This window comes from Macrobrachium nipponense, chromosome 9 (assembly GCF_015104395.2).
Source record: "Macrobrachium nipponense isolate FS-2020 chromosome 9, ASM1510439v2, whole genome shotgun sequence".
NCBI classification, from domain to species: Eukaryota; Metazoa; Arthropoda; class Malacostraca; order Decapoda; family Palaemonidae; genus Macrobrachium; species Macrobrachium nipponense.
Genome location: NC_061110.1, coordinates 44811132 through 44836961, shown reverse-complemented (window position 1 = coordinate 44836961; position 25830 = coordinate 44811132). Strand labels below are relative to the sequence as shown.

General features: G+C 43.7%; 1 protein-coding gene across 3 annotated transcripts in view; it reads left to right on the top strand.

Moving 5' to 3' along the window:
- The window catches only part of LOC135218416 (neurexin-4-like), a 516193-nt gene that overhangs the window by 268995 nt on the left and 221368 nt on the right, over positions 1–25830 (top strand). For all 3 annotated transcript variants that reach the window (XM_064254722.1, XM_064254720.1, XM_064254721.1), the window contains one exon: positions 12697–12915. In XM_064254722.1, coding sequence (XP_064110792.1) covers positions 12697–12915 — 219 coding nt within the window. The remainder of the gene's footprint in view (positions 1–12696; positions 12916–25830) is intronic.

Genomic DNA, 25830 nt, shown 5'->3' with positions numbered 1-25830 from the left:
CTGCAATTCCGTCGTGCGACCATGACGTCGTATAGGTCGCACTGCACGGTATGAGTCTGTGCCTTGGCTAGTAGCTTGAACAGAGGTTCCGTGCCATATGTTATCGCAGCAACCTCTGTCATTACCAGGGCATTTAGTGTCCTCCCTAGCCTAGACCTGGCATCAAATTCCGCCTGAATCAGATTGTCAGGTAGCCTAGGAAGCCTCTCGCTAAACTGTACTATTGCACAGTCCGGCTTGAGTTTGCCTACTGTGAATGTGGATGGTAGGTCCGTCCAAAAGTCTTCGGCGCTAGGAAGCAGAAGGGACATTGGCTCGTTTCCCGAAGCTGCGGCATAGGCTCGTCTTTCATGGCGGCCTGGAGAGTCAGCTCCGCTAACTTTGTGGTGAACGGAGTAGGAGTCTCTCCATCCGCCTCAAAGATGGTAAAAGGACTCTTAAACGCCTGGAGCTTGGTGTTGACGCAGTCCCAGTTATCCAAGCTCCTCAGCCACTCCCTTTGGGCCTGATTCCAGCTGTAGATGACAGTTTCCTTTGGGATCCTGTCCTCCCTCCTCATCACCGTCTCTGTAAGACGGGCGTAACCCATGAATGGAGGCTGCAGATTGGCGGGGTGGAACTCGAAGTCCTCTATTCTTCGAGTGCTGCAGTCCGGTAGCGTCAGCATACTGTCCTTAAATGGAGCGTACGCTGCCACTCTCCATGGATTGTTTGGAGTGAAGGTAGGTAGAGAATCGTAATCCGGCATAGGCTGGACCGGCATAGTAGGCTGTGAGAGGACTGTTGCCGGGTTCTCTCTGAGACCCGCCATGAGATTCTCTTGGTTGGTCAGCCTTTCCGAAATATCGCGAAGGACATAGAGATGTGTGACAACATCTGCTCGAATTTATCCTGTACCAGGTTCCCAACCAGACTGCCCATCTGCTGCATAATGTTTGCAGCAAATGCGTCTGTGTCGAAAGGAGCTGGGTCGTTGGACACTGTAGGTGTCTGGGCGTGTCCTGGTAGAGGTTGAAGGCTCAGGATTAACAGAGGCTTGGGCCTTATCCTTCGAGGATTTGCCTCTCGACCCTTTCGAGTACGAAGACGACTTCGTTTTCTCTGCTCCGGGGTGGTGAGCCGAAGACTTATGAGACTCAGAAGACGTGGTCTTTTTAGACGCTGTCTTCTCCAGAGTCTTCAATTCTCGCTTCCCTTTTACTTTAGGATAGCTTGAGTGGACTTCGGCCTGACCGAAAGTTCACTCTCTGAAAATCCTTGGAAGGAAGTAGAAGAATGCACAGGAGAAGAAGAAGATCCAGAAGGACCCAAGGGAAGCCCTTGAGCCCCCAACAAACCTGCCTCAACGAACATACCACCTGGATCACCTACCGCCATTGGTTCCAGGTTGAGGTCTAGGGTAGCCACGTCGTCTGCTAATTCGGGGTTGCTCTGGGCTGCCAGCGCCTGGGCCACCTGAACTTGAATGGAAGAGATGTATGGGGCCGCCGCTGCTGGGTCGACGTAGGAAGTAGCCTTGGCTCCAGGGAAGAGGCGGAGAGCCATACTCTTATCCAAGATGTATGGCTGCCCCTTCGTAACATTCTTCCCGAACCCGCCGACCCAGGCCTTCAGGGTGGTCGCTGCGGCATCCTTCACGGCGGTAGCCTGGAAGAGAGGGTTATTGTAAGCCTTAGGGAAGGCTAACGATTGGCAAACACATAATTCAAAATGTCATTATATCTCTTATGTATATTTATATGGTTCAATTATACGGCGGATAGAATTCGGTATAAACTTACACCGGAGGTAAATTGCTCAACGAGTTCATAGCATATCGAGCATGCTTCATGGTGCCATACCGCTATATCCCCATAGCGGATGGCGCAGACGGCGTGGGTCCTGCAGATCTCATGACCGCAGGGGTCCTGGAGTACGGACGGCGTTACAGCCGGACTCCTGGCAGTTGGTAGCCTGTAAGTGGACAGATACACGAGTATCAACACTAGTTAACGGGACTAGCCCGTTAAGATATATAATACTCCGCTATATGCCGGAGCGGAGAAGTATGTGTTAACCTTCTGTTCTCTTGAGAGTCCGTAGGTCAGGTATGTTAGTAGAAGTTCCGGTACGCTGGAGAAGGAGTTTCACCAAACTAGCAACCAGCCTCAACGCCGGGGTGGGTACAAGTACGGCGGGGAGCAACAAGAGAAAGTTAACCTAAAAGTAAATATATAACCAAGGAGGAGCATAGCTCTGCCGTAGAAAAAACTCACAAGCAGGAGGAGAACCTGGTTGGTGAGCTGGTGCTCCACCAGCTAGCGGAATTTTCAGCATGAAAACACAAAATCAAAAAATAAATAAAAAACAATAAAATAAGAAAAGCATGTAGCGGAGCTCTTCTCAGTCACCCCCCAAAGATGAAGCTGGCGGAACCAGCCGAGCCCACCGCTGGCGCGGTGGGTAAGAAGGGGGCGGTGACCGGGGTAGGAGAGAGAGCGAGAGGGACCCTAGGGTTTCTGAGCACGGACGAGCCAGATGGCCAGCCTGACCCGAGCGCACCCAGACGCCCCGTGGAACCCAAGGAGAGAACGGTATGATAAGACAGACACAAGGTACCCTCCCCCACACAAAACTCCCGTATCCCCTCCGAGAAGAGAGGAGGAGGGGAGTGAGCCCGGGTGTTGCCGCGGCAATGTGAGTGAGCGGTACGTGCCTCCCCGACCCCCGTAGTGGAAAGGGAGGTAGGGAGGGTGACTGAGCCGGTGGCTCAGTGCGATCGCCTGGCCCACCGTGAACGTGGTAGGACCACGTGGACGGTAGGCCCGATGAAAGAGATAGCCTAGGCTATCTCTAACCGTCCCAAACACGCAACATAATATAAAAATATATAATATAATACAGGCGGCCCTCGGTTAGCGGCAGGGGTTCCGTTCCTGGCCACCGACGCCAAGCGATTTTCGACGCTGAGCGATTTTAAAGCCTACGGCCGCCGCATACCTTCTTTCGAAACTCTAGACCAGTCAAAGGCGCCGTAATCCCACAACGGCGCAATAAGTAAAATTATATTTATGCAGTATAGTACTATAGAATTTACTGTACAGTACATGTGGGTGTCTAGAGTATGTAAAGATATAATAAAGTTTATACAGTGTACAGGTATCTGTAGTGTTCAGGTTACGATCATTAGTCTTGATAGTTCGATTTTATGAGAGATCAAATTACAATGGCCTAACTTTATCCATCTTCTAGTTACATAAGTTCAATAACAGCAAAAGAGAATGGTGAAAGTATGGTTTTAACGTAATACTCGTTGCGTGAACGTGTACAACCATGAACAACCGAACGAGAAACGACTTTTTTTTTTTTTTTTTCTAAGTACAACCGAACTGGATAACATCTGTTTGGCTTGTATTTCGATCATCGTACTACAGTGCAACATTACCGTATTTGTTATAAATGGCGTTATGTATAGAATAGAACTGAGATATCTTAATGTAATAACTTTATTCGCTATAGATCAGAGATCAATATAGATTAAAGATCAATCGGGAAATATACCGTTAAATTTAAACCTAATTATGACTGAAGCTGAGAAAACTGTTCAAGCTGCTAATGACTATTATCGTACATCGGCAACAAGGATAAAACTGCAGTAAACGTCTGCCATCACACACAACCATAGATAAAATTGGGATAAAATAATTTTAATCAAAACTACTGTGCTTGAAAGAACACATTTTACTGTTGGTTTCACGCCGATATAAGATAAATAACGTAAAGTTCGTATTACGATAATATAAAGGATTACGTATTGCGAACGGAATCACGTAATTTGTTACGCAATAAACATGCCGCCAACGTAATCTGTTAACGAAAAAAATAGTAGTTCACATTCACAACGAGACATATTCAATAAATATTTCCACCTAAAAACACGCTGTATAAGGAAAAATAACTTTGTCTCATATAAGTCAAGTATCTAGATATTCGTTTATGCTAACTAGAAGCAAGAGCATTCGCTCAGAATTGCGTTATGGTGAAACAGACTCGTATTCATCAGCTGATTTCAAACCACAACATTGGCCGCTCCGCGGAATACGGGCTTAAGTTTGCCGTAGTATTTTAAAATACAATAATATGAGAATACATACAATATTCTTGGATACAGTGAAATAATGTATAACTTTTTAAAGGATTTATGGAAAAGATGCATAATTAATAAAAATAACACAATGCATTTTTCGGAACTGGCGGACAAGAACGAACATGAAAAACCATCCCCTGACAACGTGGAGCGTAGTTACAAAGGCTGCCTTAATTTGTATCTTATTTCTGTACAAAAAGGAAAATACCTTTACGCAATATATTTTCATACACATTTTAAACATAAAAGCATAAACATTTGAAAAATCGACACATCGATCGCTAAATTTGCACACTCCTCTCTCTCTCTCTCTCTCTCTCTCTCTCTCTCTCTCTCGTCTCTCTCTCCTCTCTCTCTCTCCTCTCTCTCTCTCTCTCTTTAACTCGATATTTTTGGAAGAGCGGCAGACGGCGGCAAAAAAAGTGCAAATTAGCGATCGATGTGTCGATTTTATAAATGTTTATGCTTTTATGTTTAAAATGTGTATGAAAATGTATTACGAATAGGGTATTTTTATTTCTGTGCAGAAATTTGATAAAAAGGCAGCTATTGAAACTCCCCTTCAAGTTATCGAATACGATGTGTTTTTCAAGTTCGTTCTTGTATGCCGCAGCGGCATACAAGAACGAACTTGAAAAACACATCGTAGTCGATAACTTGAAGGGGAGTTTCAAAAGCTGCCTTTTTATCATATTTCTGCACAGAAATAAAAATACCCTATTCGTAATACATTTTCATACACATTTTAAACATAAAAGCATAAACATTTATAAAATTGACACATCGATCGCTAATTTGCACTTTTTTTAATCTATATTTTCGGAAGAGCGGCAGGCGGCGGCTTACAAGAAAGAACATGAAAAAACATCGTATTTGCTATCGTGAAGGGCAGTTTCAAAAGCTGCCTTTGTATCATATTTCTGTACAGAAATAAAAATGCCTTTCACGTAATACATTTTCACACACATTTTAAACAAAAGCATGAACAATTATGAATCGACACATCCATAGCTAAATTTGCACTTATGTAACTCGATATTTTCGGCATAGAACAGCGTCAGAGGCATATATTTTACCCTAATACCTACGTAATAACTCTCCATAAAATTTGTTAATATAATTTGCATAACCTTTATGGTCTGAACGGCATTTCTACATATGTATGAACTCGTTAGACAACGGCGCTAGCGGCGCTGTTAACTGAAATTTGTGCCGTAAAGATACCTTTAAAATGCCTTATTTTTTAATGAATATTTTTGACGACCGCCGTAAAACCGATTCGCCGTTGAGTGATTGCGCCGTTAACCGCGGGCCGCCTGTAGAAAGGAAGGGAATCAAAAGTAAAAGAGAAAGAAATGTCCTAGAGAGGCTAGGCTAACCGACCCGGGAGGGAGGGCGCCTAACCACTCGGGAGCTGGTCTCTGCCGGTACATAAGAACGGAGGGCAACTGCCAGGGTGGTAGGACTAAAAAGAAAAGACGTCCTAAATGCCTAACAGACCTAGACAAAGGCACATGCATGCATGAACACTGAGCTAAGGTAACAAGGCATGAGCTCAATCAAGCTGGATTCCCATAAAATCAAATAAAATTAATAGCAAAATCTTGCACGGCACGAAAACATAACATAAATACTGCACAGAAACAGCTACTACGGTATGGGAGACCGAAGGAGCTGAATAAGAATTACACGAGGCGAGCCGGGTAGGCGAGCCTGTTGCCATGTCGCGGAGGGCACCGTCATATAACCTAAATTAAAGTGGTAAAACGGGCCTTAACTGGCTAAAATTACGTGAAACACTTAGGCAGTACTTAACTTAGTTGCAGCAATAGCTTGGAGCTCCATGCGTGCTAGATTCTGCTAACAGAAAGGATGGCCGCTAGAGGCGCTGGTGTTGGCGTGGGAGCGCTGGTAGTAGTAGTTGCTGGCGCGGGCTATGTATCAGCTGGTAGTAGTAGTTGCTGGCGCGGGCTATGTATCAGCTGGTAGTAGTAGTTGCTGGCGCGGGCTATGTATCAGCTCTCTCTAGCAGGGGGATTTTGTGAAGGAGAGATCTAAATGACAAGAGGCCCGTGGTAGTGGTTTCACTCGCCCCAGAAACCATACCGACACCCTCTTTTTATTTATGGTGAGCGAGTCAGAATGCTCTGACATCCCATTTTGGTTTTTTCTCTGGTAATGTTAGTAATATTTACCTTAGAAATATGAACTAAAAGGATATTTCACAAAGCGACATGGGCTGAGCCCAGAAATGGGAATGTTGTTATGGCACTTCAAAACAAGAAAAGCTGAACACATGATTATGCTTTATAAAACATATGTTCGTAGTCCACTTGAATATTGCAATATGATATGGTACCCACACTATCAAAAGGATATTGCACAAATAGAGAGAGTACAAAGGTTCTTTACAGCTAGAATAGAAGAAGTTAAGGACCTTGACTACTCGGAAAGACTACAATCCTTAAAATTATATAGTCTAGAAAGGAAAAGAGAACGTTACATAATAATTCAGGCATGGAAACAGATAGAAGGAATAGCTGAAAACATCATGGAGCTAAAAATATCAGAAAGAGCAAGCAGAGGTAGATTAATAGTGCCCAAAACTATACCAGGAAAAATAAGGAAAGCACACAGGACATTAATCCACTACGCACCAGCATCGATAATGCAGCGTCTATTCAATGCGTTGCCAGCTCATCTGATGAATATAACAGGAGTGAGCGTAGATGTGTTTAAGAATAAGCTCGACAAATATCTAAACTGCATCCTAGACCATCCAAGATTGGAAGATGCAAAATATACCGGAAGATGTACTAGCAACTCTCTGGTAGACATTAGAGGTGCCTCACACTGAGGGACCTGGGGCAACCCGAACAAGATGTAAGGCCTGTAAGGTAAGGTCTGTAAGATCAAAAGAGGATGCTCTTTCATGTTTGTTCTAGTCCGCCGCTGCCTGCCACTCTTCCGAAAATATCAAGTTTAAGAAGTGCAAATTTAGCGACTATTGTCTATTTTATAAATGTTCATGCTTTTATGTTTAAATTGTGTATGAAAATATATTACGTATTGGGTATTTTTATTTTTGTACATGAATATGATACAAAGGCAGCTTTTGTAACTGCCCTCCGCGTTATCGTTATCAGAGGATGTTTTTTCATGTTCATTCTTGTCTGCCACTGTTAAGAAAAATGCATCTACAAAGACTTCACATGGTTATATTTTATTAATTTGGGAGCTAATAACTCATTTTGTTAATGAGACTTCAGCTTTTTGTTATAAGTTTCATGCATTTATGTTTAAAATATGTAAGAAAAATGTATTACTGGGTATTTTTTTTATTTTTGTACATAAATGTGATACAGTGGCAGTACGCATGTCCATTTGAAGTCTTTGTAACAGCCTTTCACATTGTGGTGAGATTACAAGCCAAAACCAAAAAAAAAACTCAAAACCACACTTGTACTTACCAAACACTCAGGGTTAGGAGCTGCGCTGTCTGCTGAATATAGCTAGGCTAGGCTAGCTGATGTAACATAATACACAAATAACCAAACAAGGACAATAACCACACAACAATTCAATAACTATACAACAAAAGACCACTGCACAAATAATCATTATCAACTCCAAAAAACAATGACACGACAAGTCAACACACTGCCTACAACACCAAGGAACCACAACAACTCACATTTCCAACAACTCATCTACAACACAACAGAACTAACAAGCACAACAAACTCAACAACACAGGCACAACAGCAACTTACAACAATAATTCAAACAACCTCAAAACCCACAAAATAACTGGCCATCAATAATATTTAAGACTGCTGCTAACAAATAACTCTCCAACACCTCCTATGATCACCTACTCCCTTGCTTCTCCCTACTTGTAACAGACGCTCGCCACTGATATACACGGCAATTGCCACAACAGACACGCTTACGACCGCCCTCAAACCACTTCCATTTATTCCTCCACCAATTTTGCTCTCTCTCTCTCTCTCTCTCTCTCTCTCTCTCTCTCTCTCTCTCTCTCTCTCTCTCTCTCTCTCTCTCTCTCTCTCTCTCTCTCTCTCTCTCTTTTTTCATGCAACCCTCGGAGACGTTGTCAAATGTAAACTACCATCATTACTCCTCCATATTACCTCCCCATTACATTTGACAATGTCTCCTTACAATTGCAACATCCACACTAAATCGCCTTTCGCAACACCCAAGGATGCTCGGATGCAGAGCCCCTGGATCTTGTTTGAGGACTCATACATTCTCTGAATAACATTGCCATTCACTTCTTCCAAACCACTTTCATTCAAATTCCCATTGTCTCCCTCACTACTATCCTCCTAAATCTCATTCACTACTTCATTGACATCTAGCTCTGGTCCCAATATCTCCCCTATTTCTGCTACCAAACCTCTCAGTTTCTCCATTCTTCTGTTAAACTCTTGCAAAGATTTATCCATCCTATCAACTACCTCCTTACTATTCGGTTTCCTTCCTACTGAGGTCTCACTTATCCCTGTTAACTCAAACCCAAATATGCTATAACTATCATTCAATCCCTCAAAGTCATCCGTATTACATGCTTTACCAACTGTTTGCACCCATCCACTAACACCCTGAGCCTGATCATGCCATTTATGCTTCTTCCTTCCACTTCCTTTTTCTACCCTCTTCCACCTTCTTCCATACTCAACCAACACTAACTGTCGATCTCCCACACCCATTTGTTCACTGACACTCAGCTCATACTTATTCACCTTCAGCCATTCAGTCCCGAACATACGGTCGCACACTAGAGGATCCACCCAACTGAATCCCCGCAACACCTAGTTTCCCGAATTCCCAGCCTGACTCATCCTCTTTCGCTTACACACACTCGCCACGACCTTCCATTCCACATTCAACACATTTTGCATGCGGTTCCTTACACATCCTAGCATTATGCCCATTCTTTCCACAATTACCACAAACCTCGGTCACATGGGTACCCCGACATCCACTCACTATATGCCCTACCTGCCCATACCTGTAACACTTAATATCCTTATCTTTCTTGCATTCACTCACCATATGACCCGTCTGTCCACACCCGATATACACTTCCAACGCCCACCGACACTCATTCTTCTTATATTCTTGCTTTCCACGTCTGTAACACTGCTGTTCTCGTTCACGACTAACTGATCCTCTTCCAACGCTTGCACTCCAATCTCTCTTATGATTAACTATACTTACGTTACTTACTCTAATGCTCCTATCAACCACTCACTCTGCCATTCACCTCTGCCCTTCTAAAACTGCCTCCCTACAGCTCTTAAACTCTGGTATACCGTCAGCTACTTCAGTCCTAACACTAACACTTCTACTCACTTTCATACACCTATCTAGCTCATAATCCTTTACTATTTCTAAAATGTCATTCCACGTTAACCTTTCATTCGTCCATCGCATTTCTCCTTACGTTTCAGATATATAAACTCATACACACTCTCAGGCACAGTCGCCAACAACTTCCTCACTGACTCTCTACACTCATTGTTCATATGCAAACAAACCTTCGGTCTTAACAATAGGATAATTTCTAGCACCTAGCTGGATCCGGTTAAGAAACAGACGAAAGCAAGGAATCTTGTGATATCTGGCAACGCATGTGTAGATCTGGTGAAGAATGGTCAAAGACCATACACCTAAGCTAACGCGTTGGTCGTTTCTTAACCACCTGGGCGAGTGTAGTGGTTAACCTCTCTTGGCCTTTACCCGGTTCACTGCCCGTTTCGCTTGTGTTTAGTGTGTGTGTGTTTGCTGATATTATGGCTTCTTCTGCCCCTTCTCGGCCTCGTCAATGTGTGTGCCCGTGAATTCCAGGTTTTCCATGTTCTAATTTTTTGGCTTCAGCAGTGACCGATCCCCACATCACATGTAGCAGGTGCCATTCTAATTTTTGTACTATAACGAATCCTTGCACAGAATGCCGGGCATGGCCTAAAGAGCAGTGGATGTCATTTTATAGCAAGAGAGAGCATCGGAAGGTTTTGACTCTTCCTTCTTGGGAAGGTTTTTCACCTTTTCCCGATGCTTCGTCTCCTGCAGTATTCAACCCCCATAGTAGTGTTGTTCCTGTGTCTCCTTCCTTTTCTTCCATTGATTTGTCACTGGAAGTATCGGAAGGCCACCAGGCTGATTTATGTAATGTCGCCCCTTCTTCTTCGGGAGTTAATTTGATTCCCAGGAAGGGGGAGGCTTTTTCATCATTGTCATTTATTCCAGAGTGGGAGGTGTCCAAGATGGCGGCAATTCGGTCTTGGGGGTACCCCGTCCTTGGAGGGGTTGCTAGCGCACTATATGGAGGCTCACTACCCCCCTCCTGAGGCTGGCCAGACCATCCCCCCCTCCTCCCAGCCTCGTCTTCGTGGGTAGCTGAGGTCAGCCATCTTGTATTGCTCTGCCAGTGACTGTTGCTGCTTCTTCGAGTTGTAGGGAAGCTGTGCGTCAGCCCATTGATGACGTCACGCGATCCGTCGTTGTGTATTCCTCTGCCAGTGGCGTCTGATTCCGTTTCACACCGAGGGGAAGCCGTGATGTCATCATCACTTGTGACGTCACTCCTATCGATGACGTCACTCCCAGTCATCTCCTCTGCAATGCCTCTCTGTCGTGATGTCATCTTTGCCACCTAGCTCGCTACATCTCCCTTCCATGTCATCGGAGCTTTCTCTTGCAGATCAGCCTGAAGTTATATGCCAGGCAGTGCTTAAGAGGTTGGACTCTGTTTTGGATGATAAGTTGGCTGCCTTGTCGGTTGGGAGGATTGGAAGGAAACGCGTTGCTTCGTCCCCGCCTTCTGCAAAGAGATCGCATAAGAAACCATTGCTGTCTTCCTCTCCCTCTTCCCCCTCTACGCCATGTTGGCGTATCAAGCGTTGGAAGCCTAAGGACTTTGCTCTTTCTTCACCTACGAGGGAGGAACAACGCAGACATGTTCTTGAGAGTGTTGGTGTTTTGGAGAGTGTTTGTGAATCTTCACTTGTGCAATCTGCAGCGGCTGCTTTGTCCTCTGCATTGAATCGCGGTCATGTTGCAACCTCCCCTGTCCGTGCACATCGTGAGCGTGTTGCAACCTCCCCCGTCCATGCACATTGCGAGCATGTTGCAACCTCCCCTGTCTGTGCACATGATGCAAGTGCTCCTTCTCCAAGGCCTATTCATCGCCGTAAGGATCTCAAGGCGCCTGTCAAGAGGTTGAAGGTAGTGAGCGCGGAGTTGGTGCAGCAGGAGTGTTTGCCTGCCCCTCTCACTGGTGCTTCCAAGAGTTCGATTCTGGAGGATTCTCCTTCGATCTCGAGTGTTCGGGATTCCTCTCCAACTCATGTTCGTAAGTCTGCCACGCCTGTGACCATTCACGGACATGTTAATGAGTCATCTGTTGGAGGAGTACGTAGTGATGTTCCTAGTGTTATAGTGGACCCAGCCCAGACAGGTTAGTTGGTGTTTCAGGCAGTTTGGCTGCTGATCTTTCTATTAATTTTAATGGGGAAGGTGCCTAAGAGGAGCCTACACATCCTTCTCATCGTTGGTCTCTGTTGCCGGAGCAGGAGGAGGGAGACACGCAAGAGTTTTTGTATTCCTTTTTCGGAAGTTGTTGATTTCATTCGTGGGTTCAACAATTTGGAAAGTAGGACTCGGGCTCGGTCATCTTACACTCCTTGCTCGAAAGCCTTGGTGGGAGCTACGCAGGATCCCAAATCATCTCTTTAGCTTCCCTTGTCGGGGCACGTCCAGTCGGTCTTGCATAAGGTTAACGCCTCAAAACTATTGGGCATGAAAGAACACATTTTACTGTGTTCACTCCGATAAAAGATAAATATGTAAAGGTTGTAGTATTCCGATGAAATCAAGTGAAAATGTTGTATGCAATCTCTTAATTTTTTACGCAATAAACATGCCCTCAGTGCCATCTATTAACAAAAAAGTAACTAAATTTCATTCACAACGATACGAATTCAAGTGATATTTTGACTAAAACACTTCGTATAACATAAAATAACCTTGTCCCATATCAATAAAGTACTATCTTGAGATTCATTTGTGCTAACTAGAAGCAAGAAAAAAGCTCTGATTTGACTTCAATACAACAAAAAAAAACTTACCTCGCAATCATCTTCAGCTGATTTCCAAACCAAAGCATTGATTGCTATTTTTGTATTTTATATTACAACAATAGTACTGTAATATGAAAGTACATAATGAAAAGATGCATATTCATTATGTTTGTATTTTATCAAACGAGAATAGTATGTGAGTATTACATGCTAATTTTATATCTCATGTATAATGCGACATTAAAATTAGCTCCAAAATTAGGTTTTCAAAAGTCGCAAGACATGCAAGTATAGTATACGGTACTACTTTTACCATTAGGAAAAATAGTTTAATATATGGTAAATTTCATTAGAGTTATAAACAGTGTAGAGTAACATTTTAAGTTAGGGGATAGATTTAGATTTTGTTTAGATAATTTTTGGTATTGTTCATTCCTTTAAAGTTTGATTTTTTCCCAGGTGGTATGCAACTTCAATTCCAGTATCAAGCTGGAGCAGGTCCTATGAGTGTTAGTGTGGAAACTGCTTATTTACTCAATGATAATGAATGGCACTCAGTTCTGGTTGAACGAAATCGCAAGGAAGCTCGCATGATTATTGATGGTGGTCGTAAAGCTGTTGTGAAGGAACCCAGTGGTCCTGTACGGGCAATACACCTAGAGTCAGATTTTGTTGTTGGTAAGTGTATGTTGTTTCTTTTATTATCTATTTTTTATGTAGTATTTGTAAATGTGTAATACATAGGTAGTTCAAGATTTAGTTTTCTAAAGAGAAAACAATTGTGTTGGCTTTGTTCACACATCCTCATTTTTTTTTCTGTTTGCACTCTCTCTGTCTGCCTTCAGATCTAAAAAACTACTGAGGCCAGAGATTTGCAAATTGGTAAGTTGGTCATCCACCTTCCAATCATCAAGCATAAATTGCAGCCCTCTAGCTTCAGTAGTTTTTATTTTATTTAAGGTTAAATTTAGCTATAATCGTGTGTCTGGCAATGATATATGCCAGGCTGTCACCAGGCTGTCACCAGGCTGTGGTATAATTTTCTTGGGTCGAGGCTCTTAGAGCAATATACCAAGACCACTGAAGGATATACCTATTTTCAGTGGCCTTGATTACAGGCAGTTCCCGGTTAAGGGGCGGGGGTGGGTGTTACGGTTCCGTTCTCGGCGGGGTGCTGATAAGTGAAAACCGCATTATGGCGCAGAGTTTCGGTTAATAGCGCTGATAACCCGTTGATGACATATTGCTGCATTTTGGTTGATGACGCTGATAACCCGTTAATGGCACCACCATAACTCTATTATCAGTGCCTTATGGCACCAGTAACCTAAACTCAGCCTTTTATGGCACCATAAATCGCAGATTTCATGGCGATAGACAAGCCCCATAAAACCGGATCGCCATTAACCAAGTTCACTGATAACTGGGGACTGCCTGTATAGCAAAATTCATGGCCCCTTTGCAGCTAAGCCCCGCCCACTGCACACCAGTGATTAGCTAGCTCTTGAAAGGGGAATGACAACTGGCTGGTTAACAGTCCAAATGATTGCCAAAATAGATTTGACTCTGGTTGGTCATGTTGAGTTCCATGCATAATAATGACCACAGATTTGAATTCTCGGATTGTAAAGTATGCAACTCATATCTCCAATAAAAGATGCATATATTAAGTGAATAACATTACAAAGATCTTTGATCATGTACAGCCTAGATACTACGCAACCATCTTTCTACATTGGTGATTCCATGTAGACCACATTAATTGAAATTAAGCATAGACTTATCCAGCCAGTTCTGATATTAGGGTATTAATTCATCATAATCCTGCATGTCAAATGTTAATATCATTGTGAGATTAGGCTGACATGTAAAATTATTATATTTTGAGACAGTGCAGGGCATAGGCCCACACACCAATTACTTATATTTTGAGGCAATGACAGGACATAGGCCTACACATCAAATTCCTATATTTTGAGGCAATGACAGGGTGTGGGCATACATGTCAATTTCTTATAACAAATAGTTTTCCACCCACATTTGTAGGAAATGAAGTAGCTTTTAATTAATATAGTAGCTCAGACCCAATGATATACTTAGTATATGTATATCTGCATATGGTGAAATGTACATGTATATAAGCATGTGCATATACACATACATGTGTATTTGTGTCAATGGCTGCAGTAAATGTAAAGCCACTTATACCACAGAGAATTAAAGTAAAATTTGTGTGTATTTGTGTCAATGGCTGTAGTAAATATAAAGCTACTTATACCACAGAGAATAAAAAATTTGTGGGCATGTAGCCAATGACATGCATAGACCGTTCATTGGGCTGTCTCAGCCTTACATGCAACTACCGAACTGTTCGCAGTGAGTTACTTTGAAAGTATGTTTACAAAAGGGATAACAAATTATATTACTGTGATAAGTAAATATAAAGCTGCAGTAGCATTTCTATGAAAATGAAGGCTATGGTAAGAAGGTATCATTAGATATTTACAAAAAAAAAAATAAATAAATGATAGCTGAAAAAGTTAGTACGAGATGATCCAAACCAGTCTGCGAGTAGCCCATGATTCATTTGCTTTTGGGGGCATTCTTGTAGATTACCATGTTGGACAAAAGGATACATGAGTCAGTAAAGAGCATCCTCTGTCTGAGGAAGAGAATCCTCGACTCTCAGTTTCTTGTTGCAGTGAGAGGAAAAGAGGTATAACCTTGATCCTGCCAAAGAAAAAAAAAACTGTAAACCACTACTTCCTGCTTCAAAGACCACTCTACACAGGTCTTTACTCCACTGTCTGGAATATCAGTCAACACAATCCTGCTTGGAAGTAGCTTACTATGAGCTCCACAAAGGTGTTGACTGCACACTGTTGCATCTCGATTGTCAAAAGAAAGGAGCTGGTGGTAGAAAGGACTTTTCATATCCAATGAACAATTCTGGGACAGTGAATAGAAGCCTTCTAGCATCTGTGACCAAGACTAGGCTTAACAAAGTCTTTTAAAGGCCGAAAAGATAATAGGGCGCTATGGGGATGTCCTAAAACAAAAAACTCAGCACAGGTATTTTCCAAATCTCCTATTGTAAACTTATGCATGACAAAGTAATTGCACTGTAGAACTGGAAGAAGTCCTTGAGCTGCCCAAGAAACATGCATCTTCTACAGTAGAGATTTCTCATAAGATTATATCTTATGATGACCTACAATCAGTGTGCTACTCACCAGAGGAGTCGGCCTATAGTGATAGGTCCCGGGCCCCCTTTTAGGCTAAGGAACCATCATGGCTGTGTTCCAGAGCAACATAGACAGAGCAAGGAGGGATCCTACCCAATACAAAGGTAAGGCCACCAGACAATGAGTTACAGTACTGATCTGGTCATTTGTATGACAAAGGTTAAGCTAACCTAACCTAACCCAAAGCCAAGGTTTTAAAGCATGGGAAATCTTGCATAATCAAGAAGGCTGAGAACTCCAACACTTAGGCTAGCAGAAATATGGAGAAAGGGATTTTGACGAAGGAAAAAATCTATTCTGGCAACAACGACCTGTGTCGCCCTGTGAAATGGTTCCTTTGATACTATTTCTGAAGAATAAATATTGCTATTCATCCTAGAGAAAAAAGAAACAATATAATGCCAAGATAAATGGCTCGCTCACTTCTTATAGAAGTGTCGGTATAGTAAGGAGCGAGTGGAATCACTGCCAGAGGTCCCTTGCCATTTAGCTTCTTCCTTCGACAAAACCCCGAACTACGGAGGAGCCGTGCTACAGCTCCCGGTCTACTACTACCGTGAGCGCCTCCGACGCCTGAGACGTCATTCCTGAAGATAGCCTCCAAGCTTGGGGTAAGCTGGGTGAGGATAATCTAACTACAGGGTGGGGTTTCACAGGGCGACACAGGTCGTTGCCCAGAAATAGATTTTTCCTTCGTCAAAATCCCTTTTCTGGGCTTGACCTGTGTCGGCCTGTGAAATAGTACCAGAGAATGCTAAACACCAAGCTCGAGGAACAGTACAGATAAATTAAGAAGGTAAAGTTAAACACTTGTAAGGTTAATAGTATAATAATCAACTAAAATTACAGTCTTACCCTAAGGGAAGTATAAGCCCTAAAACATGGGTTATAACTTAAAATTAGTTAGCCTAACAATAACAATACAGGTTAGGCAAAGACAGGATATAAGTTGATATATACAAAAGAATGGAACTGAATCCAATTAGAATGATGAACAAAAGCAAACTCAAGGTAACCCAATACATGGAGGCGACTAAACTAAGTAAGGGTGCAATGGGGCAGGTAGAAGGGAAGGCTACAAGAAGTTATAGTAAAAATTAAGAATCAGGAGAAACTGTGTTTCCAGCTGCCACTGCTGGAAATTTGAGGGCTTCCAAGGGTTTAGGTAGTGCCGTTTGAAAACTGTCGGAGATTTCCAGCCTGTATACTTCTTAAGATCGTCAAAATTCATGTGTTGGAAATAATTAATAGATGTGGCCACCGCCCTAACATCGTGGGCCCGAGGAAAGGACTCTGGATTGGCCTGTTTAATGAAGTATAAAATTTGTTGCCTGATCCCTTTTAGGGATAATGTACCACCTTCCCCTTCCTAATGAACAATGGGCCTGAAGATTTCAGAGTTGTTCTGCTTAGGTAGGCTCTTAATGAGTTGACAGGACAAAGGGAAATGTCTTGAGGTAGTGGTAGGATTTTCCACGAGGACCATCTGTCCTGTGGGTCTTCATTTTTGGCTAGAAAATGGCGATCTGGGGATAAGAGGACTTCCCCTGAAGGGAGGAACTCAATGTGGCCTGGTTCCCTTGATAAAGCTGACAGTTCTGATATTCTAGCTCTGGAGGCTAAACTTAATAAGAATAGGGTTTTCCTCAGGAGGGATATATAATTGCAAGAGTCATTGTTAATGTCCGAGGCCAGTTTGAGGACATCATTTAAGAACCAAGAGACTGAATTAGGTCTCGTTGATGGTCTTAATCTAGCACAAGCTTTTGGTATGGACGTAAAGTATGAATCCGTAAGGTCTATGCTAAAACCAAATTGGAAGATCTTTTTAAGAGCTGATTTGGTCGTAGTGTAGTGCTTGCTGCTAAGCCTTTTTCAAACAATGATCTGAAGAAAGTTATGGCTAGGTTCGTTGTCATGACTTGAGAATTTGACAACTTAAGGAACTCTGCTAGTTTCTTGACAGATGAATCATATTGCCGGAGAGTAGATTCTCTTTATCTGATTCCAAGATTGAGATATTCTGGGGATCAATTTCTGCATTCTCATGGCTGCAAATTTCAGAAAATCCATAAAGTTAGGGTTTTCTGAATTCTTGAGAAGCGGACACAGTCTGAGTTTGCACTAACTGGGTTAGTTTGGGGTTGGGAATCCGTAGTGGTCGGAGTCTCAACTCTAGGAGTAGAGGGAACCAATTGCTCTTGGGCCAGTTGGGAGCTATTAAAGCTACTTGGCCTTTGAATGTCCTGAGTTTGTCTAAAACTTTCATGAGAAGGTTCACCGGAGGGAAGAGGTAAATATTCTTCCATTCGTTCCAATCGAGGATCATTGCATCCGTAGCGTATGCTAGAGGATCGAAGGGCTTTGGGTGCCTGCACGTAACAAGGGAGTTTGTGGTTTGACTCCGTGGCGAAGAGGTCTACTTGGAGTCTGGGGACTTGTAGACTGATCCAATTGAATGAACTCCTGTCCAGTGTCCACTCCGATTCCAACGGAGCGGAGCGCGATAGAGCGTCTGCTACTACGTTCTTGACTCCTGCCAGGTGAGTGGCTGACAGGTGCCATTTGTTTTTGCTTGCCAGAGAAAAGATGGCTATCATGACATGGTTGAAGTGGCTTGACTTGGATCTGCCCCTGTTGATGCAGTGTACTACTACTGCACTGTCCAGAACTAATTTGAAATGTGAGTTCTTGGGCGGACGGAGCCGTTTCAGTGTGAGGAATACTGTCATGGCCTCCAGTACATTGATATGTAGCTGGCGGAATGTTAACGACCAAGTTCCTTGAACTTTTTTGTACTGGGAGTATCCTCCCCACCCTGTTAGTGAGGCGTCTGTGTGGATCACTAATGATGGAGGGGGAAACTGTAGAGGAATTGCTTTTGAAAGGTTCTTTCCGTTCAGGGACGGAGACGTTTCCGTAAGATCGCTGGGATAGAGGCTAGTTTGTCCCGTGATCTGTAATTCGCTCTTGAGCGCCATACTCTGTTTATATCTTTGAGTTTGGCTCTGAGCAGAACGTCTGTGACTGATGCAAACTGGAGTGAGCCCAGGATCCTCTCCTGGCACCTCCTGGATGTTTGTTGTCGTTTGAGAAATTGTTTTGTAGCTCTTGCAATTTCTTTCCTTTTCAACGACGGAATTGATAGTGTGAGCGATTGTAAGTCCCACTGAAGGCCTAACCACTGGAATCGAGATTCCGGTGTTAGTCTGGACTTGGTTTTGTTTATTTGAAAACCTAAATGTTCCAGGAATTTGATCACTCTGACCGTTGCTTCTTTGCATTCTTTAGGGTTCTTTGCCCAAATAAGCCAATCGTCCAGATAAGCCACTAACATTATTCCCTGTTTCCTTAGCTCTTGCACTACTGCTTCCGCCAATTTGGTGAAGATCCTGGGGGCTATGTTGAGCCCGAATGGCATTACCTTGAAGGAGTAGGATCTGTTGCCTAGTTTGAAGCCTAGGAATGGACGGAAGTGTCTGGCTATGGGAACATGATAGTAGGCATCTGTAAGATCTACAGAGGTTGTGACGGCCCCACGGGGAAGTAAGGTCCGTACCTGCGAAACGGTCAGCATCCTGAACTTGTCGCAATGAATGAATAAGTTCAGATGGGACTAGTCTAAGATGATTCTTCGGTTTACCGAGTCTTTCTTTGGCACGCTGAACAAGCGTCCTTGAAATTTTAAATTGTTGACTCTTGAGACTACTCCTTTAAGAAGGAGGTCTTTGGTATACTCTACCAATTCCGTTGTTGGTGCTTGATAGAATCTGTTGGTTGGAGGAGGGCCCTCTAGCCAACTCCAACCTAGTCCCTTTGTTACTATACTTTGAGCCCAAGGGCTGAACCCCCACTGCTGGCGGAAGAGGTACAGCCTCCCTCCTACCATGGGACTCTCACTGCTGGTTTGCCGAGGGGCGGCCACCTCTTGCTCCTCGGAAACCTCTTCCTCTGTTAGCAGCCCTGCCGGATCCTCTGAATCGAGAGGCACCTCTTGCTCTGCTGCCTCTCGCAAACAAACCTATTGAAAGCCTGAAAGTTCTGGCTTTCATAGTTGGAATTGTAGGCTGGCGAGACCAGCAAAGGAAGTAGAGGGTTGAGATTGCTGGGACTGAGGGGTCAGAACAAGGTATTGTTGTTGACCCTTCGACGATGGTTGCCCTTGTGATGCTGGGACTGCCTGAACCAACGTTTGTTGAGAAGGCTGGAAGGGAGAGAACTGCCTTGGTTTTTTCTTGTTCCTTGGGTTAGGACCAGAAGATTCCTGCCTCCGCTTTGCTACCAGTCCCCACTTGACTTTGAGGCACTGGTTAACCTTAGAAGCCTCATGAAGGACTTCTGCTACTACTGGTGCTGGAAAGAGGTCCGTTCCCCAAATTGAGGAAGCAATCAGTTTATTCGGTTCATGGCGGATAGTAGCTTCCGCCAGAACGTGCTTCCTACAATTTCTCCTGGCTATGAGGAAGTCGTAAAGGTCACACTGCATGGTGTGCAGCAGACCTTTAGCCAAAACTTTAAATAACGGCTCTTGTTGGTATACAAGAGCCGTCATCTCCGCCATAGTCATGGAGGAAAGGGATCTCGCGAGCCTAGTCCGGGCGTCGTACTCCATCTGGATGAGAGAGTCCGACAACCTGGGGAGTCTCTCACTAAAGAGAGAGGTGGCACAGTCCGCCTTTAGTTTTCCTACTGAGAAAGGAGGAACTGCCCTCTCGAAGTAAGTCTCGGAGCCTGGGACTAAGAGAGAGGTGGGTTCCGTCTCTCGTAGTTGAGGCAGGGGCTCGTCTTTCAGGGCGGCCTGAAAGGTTGCTTCCACTACCTTAAGGGTCAGTGGTAGCGGAGTCCCTTCCACCGGAGTAAAAATGGTGAAAGGACTCCTAAAGGCTGTGATGCGGGTGTTTTCACACCCCCATTCTTCCAGACTTCTCATTAGAGTCTGCTGTGCCTGTTCCCTCGGAAGGATCACTGTTTCCTTGGGAACCTTGTCCTCTCTCATCATCGCTGCTTCCGTTAGTCGGACGTAGCCAATGAATGGTGGTTGAAGGTCTCTGGGGTGGAACTCGAAGTCCTCACGCCTTCGATTGTCAACATTCCATTGACAAACGGGGCATACGAAGCGATCCTCCAAGGGTTGGCCGCCTTGAATTCCGGCAGTTGGCTGGAATTTGGCATTGGAAGAGGAGAAGGTGGCACAGATAGAGGGGGAACCTGCCGCGATCGAGGTTTGGATCCCGGCGATGGCATTCTCCTGAGCGGCCAGCCTTTCCGCCAGCGATTGGATCGATTGGCCGGAAGACGTAACAGAACTGGAGAGCTGGGAGAGCACCGAGCCGACTTTGTTGTCAACCAAGGCCCCTACGATCACTCCCACCTGCTCCAGAATGTTAGCCGAAAAGGATTCGGGATCAAAAAAGGGACTTGAGCCCGATCCTTACGTGATCTATGTTTGGGGGACCTCGATGCAGAGGAAGAGGCCTCCCTTGACCTAACTGATCCGGGGTGGTGAGCCGGAGTTACAGTGTCTGTCAGGATGACCGATTTCTTGGGGAGAGACTTTTTAAGTTTCTCCTCGGTCATCTTAGCCTTAGGGATCACTGAAGTAGCCTTAGGACGGACAGACCGCTGCTCTTCAGTGAAGCCCCGGAAAGAAGTGGAAGTAGAAGGATCAGTAGAAGGTGATGGAGAAAGGGAATTCAGGAAAGGGCCCTGAGAACCCACAGAAGCTGCCCCTACTACACCCTTACCTGTACCCATGGAGTCAATAGCCATGGGTTCGACGTCGAGGTTCATTGCCGCAACGTCTTCTGCAACGTCCTCTGGGAAATCCCCCTCCTGTATGGAGATCATGACTTGAAGGTCGGCCAGCAAAGGGGCGGCTGCTATCGGGTCCACCACTGATCCTTTCTTGGCTCCTGGGAATACTAGGTCCGCCATATCCTGGGTAAGAATGTAGGGGCGGCCCTTCGAATTCCGGCCAAAACCCCCTACCCAAGCTTTGAGAGTCGACAAAGCTTTCTTCTTTTCTTCATCAGAACCCTGTAAAAAAGGGTCTAGAGTTAGGGAAAGGATAGGGGAGGAATGTCTGTTGTGTTGAGATTATATGAATATGTGTCTCATATGTGAAAGGTATAATATAACAAGTATTCCAGGTGACGAATGAATGAAGAAAGTGCTAAGAAACTTACTACTAGTGAGGCATCTCCTACTAGCAAGTAGCAGGTTTGGCAAGCTTCATGATGCCAAACGATAAAATTCTCCACTTTCACTGCACATCCTGCATGAGAACGGCATACTATATGGCCGCACGGGTCTTGGAGGATGGCATTGCACCCAATCTCCTGGCACAACATCTGTAAGTCAAAGGATACATGAGTACCAATGACAACCTCCGGTGGTATAATATGCAAACTATCCGTGGGTGCCGGAGTAGGACCGACGGATAGAGATCTACGTATGAATATTACGTAGGAAAGTTACGAGGGGGGAAGAAAGTCTCTGCCTCCGCCTAAGCTCACTTGTCATATGACTAAAAATAGACTCCGTAGGGCCCGGAGTTCTCCGTATGGCCTGGAGTTAATTAATATTGAGTGAGCAATGTCAAACTTCTAACGAAGCAAGGGATAGTACGAGAGGCGGATATAAAAAACCCCCCGGAGTAATGCAAAAGATTCTAAACATCAAATAACACAAAATAAAAGAAAATAAAAACCCATTATATCAGTAAGTGCTCGTGTGAACTATCCTAAGTGGATAGGAAACCCAGTGGTTCCCTCCCCCCCTCTCTATGTTCAGTAGCGGCGGATAGACACCTGCCGGACTGAACTGAGGGGGAAAGGGTAGGGAAGAACGTGGGGTAGGGGAGTCCCTCCCCCTGAGCGGCCAGTTAAAGGATGGAGAAGAAGGGGGGGGGGGGAGGAGGTCCCGAGCCCCGAGGCACGTGACGAGTGAAAATACCAGTAGGGGAGGGGAGATCCCCACCAGTCCCGTGAGTCACCCCCTCTCATGCAGACTCGGACGCTAGCTGTGAGAAACGAGTCATCACCCATCGACGTGGATGGCAATGTATGGAGGGGGGGAATGGGGGGACGGGAGGGAGACCCCGTAACCGGGTGGCTCACCGCGATCAACCGGTGGTCTTCCCAGCCAGGTGAAAGACACGAGGTGGGGAAGAACCGTCGGAACAACATCAATATCACTGATATAAATAGGATTACTTATAATAATCAATCAAAAGAAAATTAAAGCGATATCTTAAACTAGACTAACACGGGGAACACGAAGCTAAGCAAACAGAAAATTAGGCTAATCGCCGATCCGAAGAAAGGGGTATGTTAGCCTAATTTAACCTCTAGTTCAAGAAAACGGGGGGCAGGCTAATCACCAATCGACAATTGGGGTATGAAAGCCTAACTTAACGGTAAAATAAATGATAACAGGGAAGCTAATCGCCATACCGAAGCATGGTGTATGTTAGCCAACCTAGTACCTATAATATTATTAATGGTAATCAGGAACTAGAGAAGGAAAGAGAGAACATCAGAATAATTAAGATGATATGACTCTCAAATCGTGACTGATAAAACTCCTAACAATGTAAGGCGTAGCTAGACTAAGGTCCGAAACGTGCGGTCGGAGCGTGCCCCGTGGAGGCCTAACTAAAAAACTAACTGCATAAAGATATAGAGACTATGTATAAGTAACCATATCTAAAGTACTGAGAAAAAGGGAAATCCCTAACGGTATGGAAGACCGAAAGAGATAACCCGTACCGCCAAGCGGTCGAGGGGCATACCGGCCGATAAGGCTCCGAATATGTATAAAACACGAAGATCATCATAAAATGAGATCAGTAACCCCAAACAGTACTTAACTTAGAAGCAGAAGCTGAAGACATCTTGAAAATAAAAGATAATCCAAAATAGAGCGAAACACAGCACCGAAAAAATTCTAACGTCTGGTGTAACGCGTGGCTATCTTCAGGAATGACGTCTCAGGCGTCGGAGGCGCTCACGGTAGTAGTAGACCGGGAGCTGTAGCACGGCTCCTCCGTAGTTCGGGGTTTTGTCGAAGGAAGAAGCTAAATGGCAAGGGACCTCTGGTAGTGATTCCACTCGCTCCTTACTATACCGACACTTCTATAAGAAGTGAGCGAGCCATTTATCTTGGCATTATATTGTTTCTTTTTTCTGTAGGATGAATAGCAATATTTATTCTTCAGAAATAGTATCAAAGGAACCATTTCACAGGCCGACACAGGTCAAGCCCAGAAAATATTTTTGCTCAATCTAAGCTAGCACTAGGCCCCAACACCTAGGCCAGTATAAATAGGCCAGGGATGGTTTAATTAGCGTACCCATTAATTGTCATTCTTGGTTAGCCTATGAACTTATCCCCATAGGCCTGCTACGCCAGAATCCTAGCAATTAGGGTAAGCTAAGATAGAAAGGAGGGTTCTAGCCAACAATACTATAGTAGATTCACATCAACCATGCATTTGATGTCTAGGCCAGTCCCTTATGAGGCTCTTGATTGGCTGTTGATAAGCCAATCACAGGGCTGGAAACTTTTGTCTGCAGAGAGAGTTCACATAGGCAGGATGTATGTTCCACCTCTCCTGAGGGATACCTTTGAAAGATGTATTCATCCAGAGAGGTGGAACATACATCCTGTCTATGTGAACTCTCTCAGAGACTGAGTTTCCAGCCCTGTGATTGGAGCGAAACAATATGAATCATCAGTGAGAAGATCGCTCCAAGAATGCCTTCCTTCCACTAGCTCCACTTCCAACCTCACGAACGCGAATGTGTGGGTGAAAAACATGACCTTGTGGGGCAGATGTTCATGCACTCCTTCACTCGCAGCTAAAGAAATGACAGAGTCCTTGATCCTCCATCTGATGCGATGGCTCTATCCTATTGTTAAGACCAAAAGGTTGTTTGCTATGAAAAATACAAATAGATTAAAAATTCTCTCTCTCTCTCTCTCTCTCTCTCTCTCTCTCTCTCTCTCTCTCTCTCTCGCTCTCTTCTCTCTCTCCTCTCTCTCTCTCTCTCTCTCTCATGTTAGGAGGATAATCTAGCATAGACTATATTCATAAAGATCTTTATTACTTTTAATTAAAACAACTTATTAAATTTCAATTCACAATAGTAGGCAGATATTTATTTATACTACTAGTATTTTATGAATATGTCTATATATGTTCTGTAATGTTAGGTTACTATATGAAAAATGTTCAAGAAACGCAATAAAATGGCTTAATATAAGATAGGCCAATAATCCAAATGTCATAAGCTGAGTAAACCAACATAAAGACATAGCGCATTATTGGTCTACGTAATTTTTTATTCCGTTATGTTGAAAGGCGATAATGTCCTTAAAAAAATTCTCAGCAAATTATATCCAATAAAATATGACTTGTATAGCTTATCATACTGTAACCTAAGTTAAATATAGGCATTTTTCTGATTTAGTAGAGTGCAGTCACTGCTTGTCATCCCACCATATGTGTAAATGATTTCAATGAAATCGATTCTATGACTATTAAAATGTAGTAAAATCCCCAAAAATCAATGTGAAATACCAATCTACATAGCTCTGAGAAAGTTTTGTGTTTAAGTTTAGAATGGCTAATACACTTGACAATATCACATGGTAATTATCATTGCCCTGTTCAAGTGCACTTATTTAAATGCAAGACACTCCCTGTGTCACCTCCTTATCCAGGTGGACCTTATTTATGAAAATCAACATTGCAGCATTACAGAACACACCTAACTTTATTCATCTATTCTTACTTTTTTTTTTTTTACTGCAGTTAGGGAGATGCGTATGTATTATGATTTTACTTCAGGGGATAATACAAATTTTTCTTTTGACAATCAGTGAACATATTTTAGTTTGGTAAAACAACCATTGCAAAACTAATGAGGATGAAAAGAACCACAGATTAACAAACTTCAAAACCATTGTCAACCAATCAGCTTCAAGGGATGGTTGTGACGTAAGCAGTGGGTGGGGCTTACCTGCAAAGAGTGGTGGAATTTGTTATTCTATACTATGTACAGAAAAGTCCATTGCACCGAAGAAACTTTGGCTTCGGTACATTTTTTACCTGTTTTTTTTTATCAGTCTTTATAGTAATAATCAGTCCTGACCATTTATTTCACCCATATGCCTTGACATGCATTCTGGGTTATTAATAGCATACCTAAATTGAAGTGTCAGCTCTTAGGTAATCATCAGTGATTGAATTTTATAGTTAACTTGTTCACCTGAGCAAATGAATGTCATTACCCATAATGTTGCAGATTCTGTTTTAGTTTGTAAAATCTTATCCTTATTATTT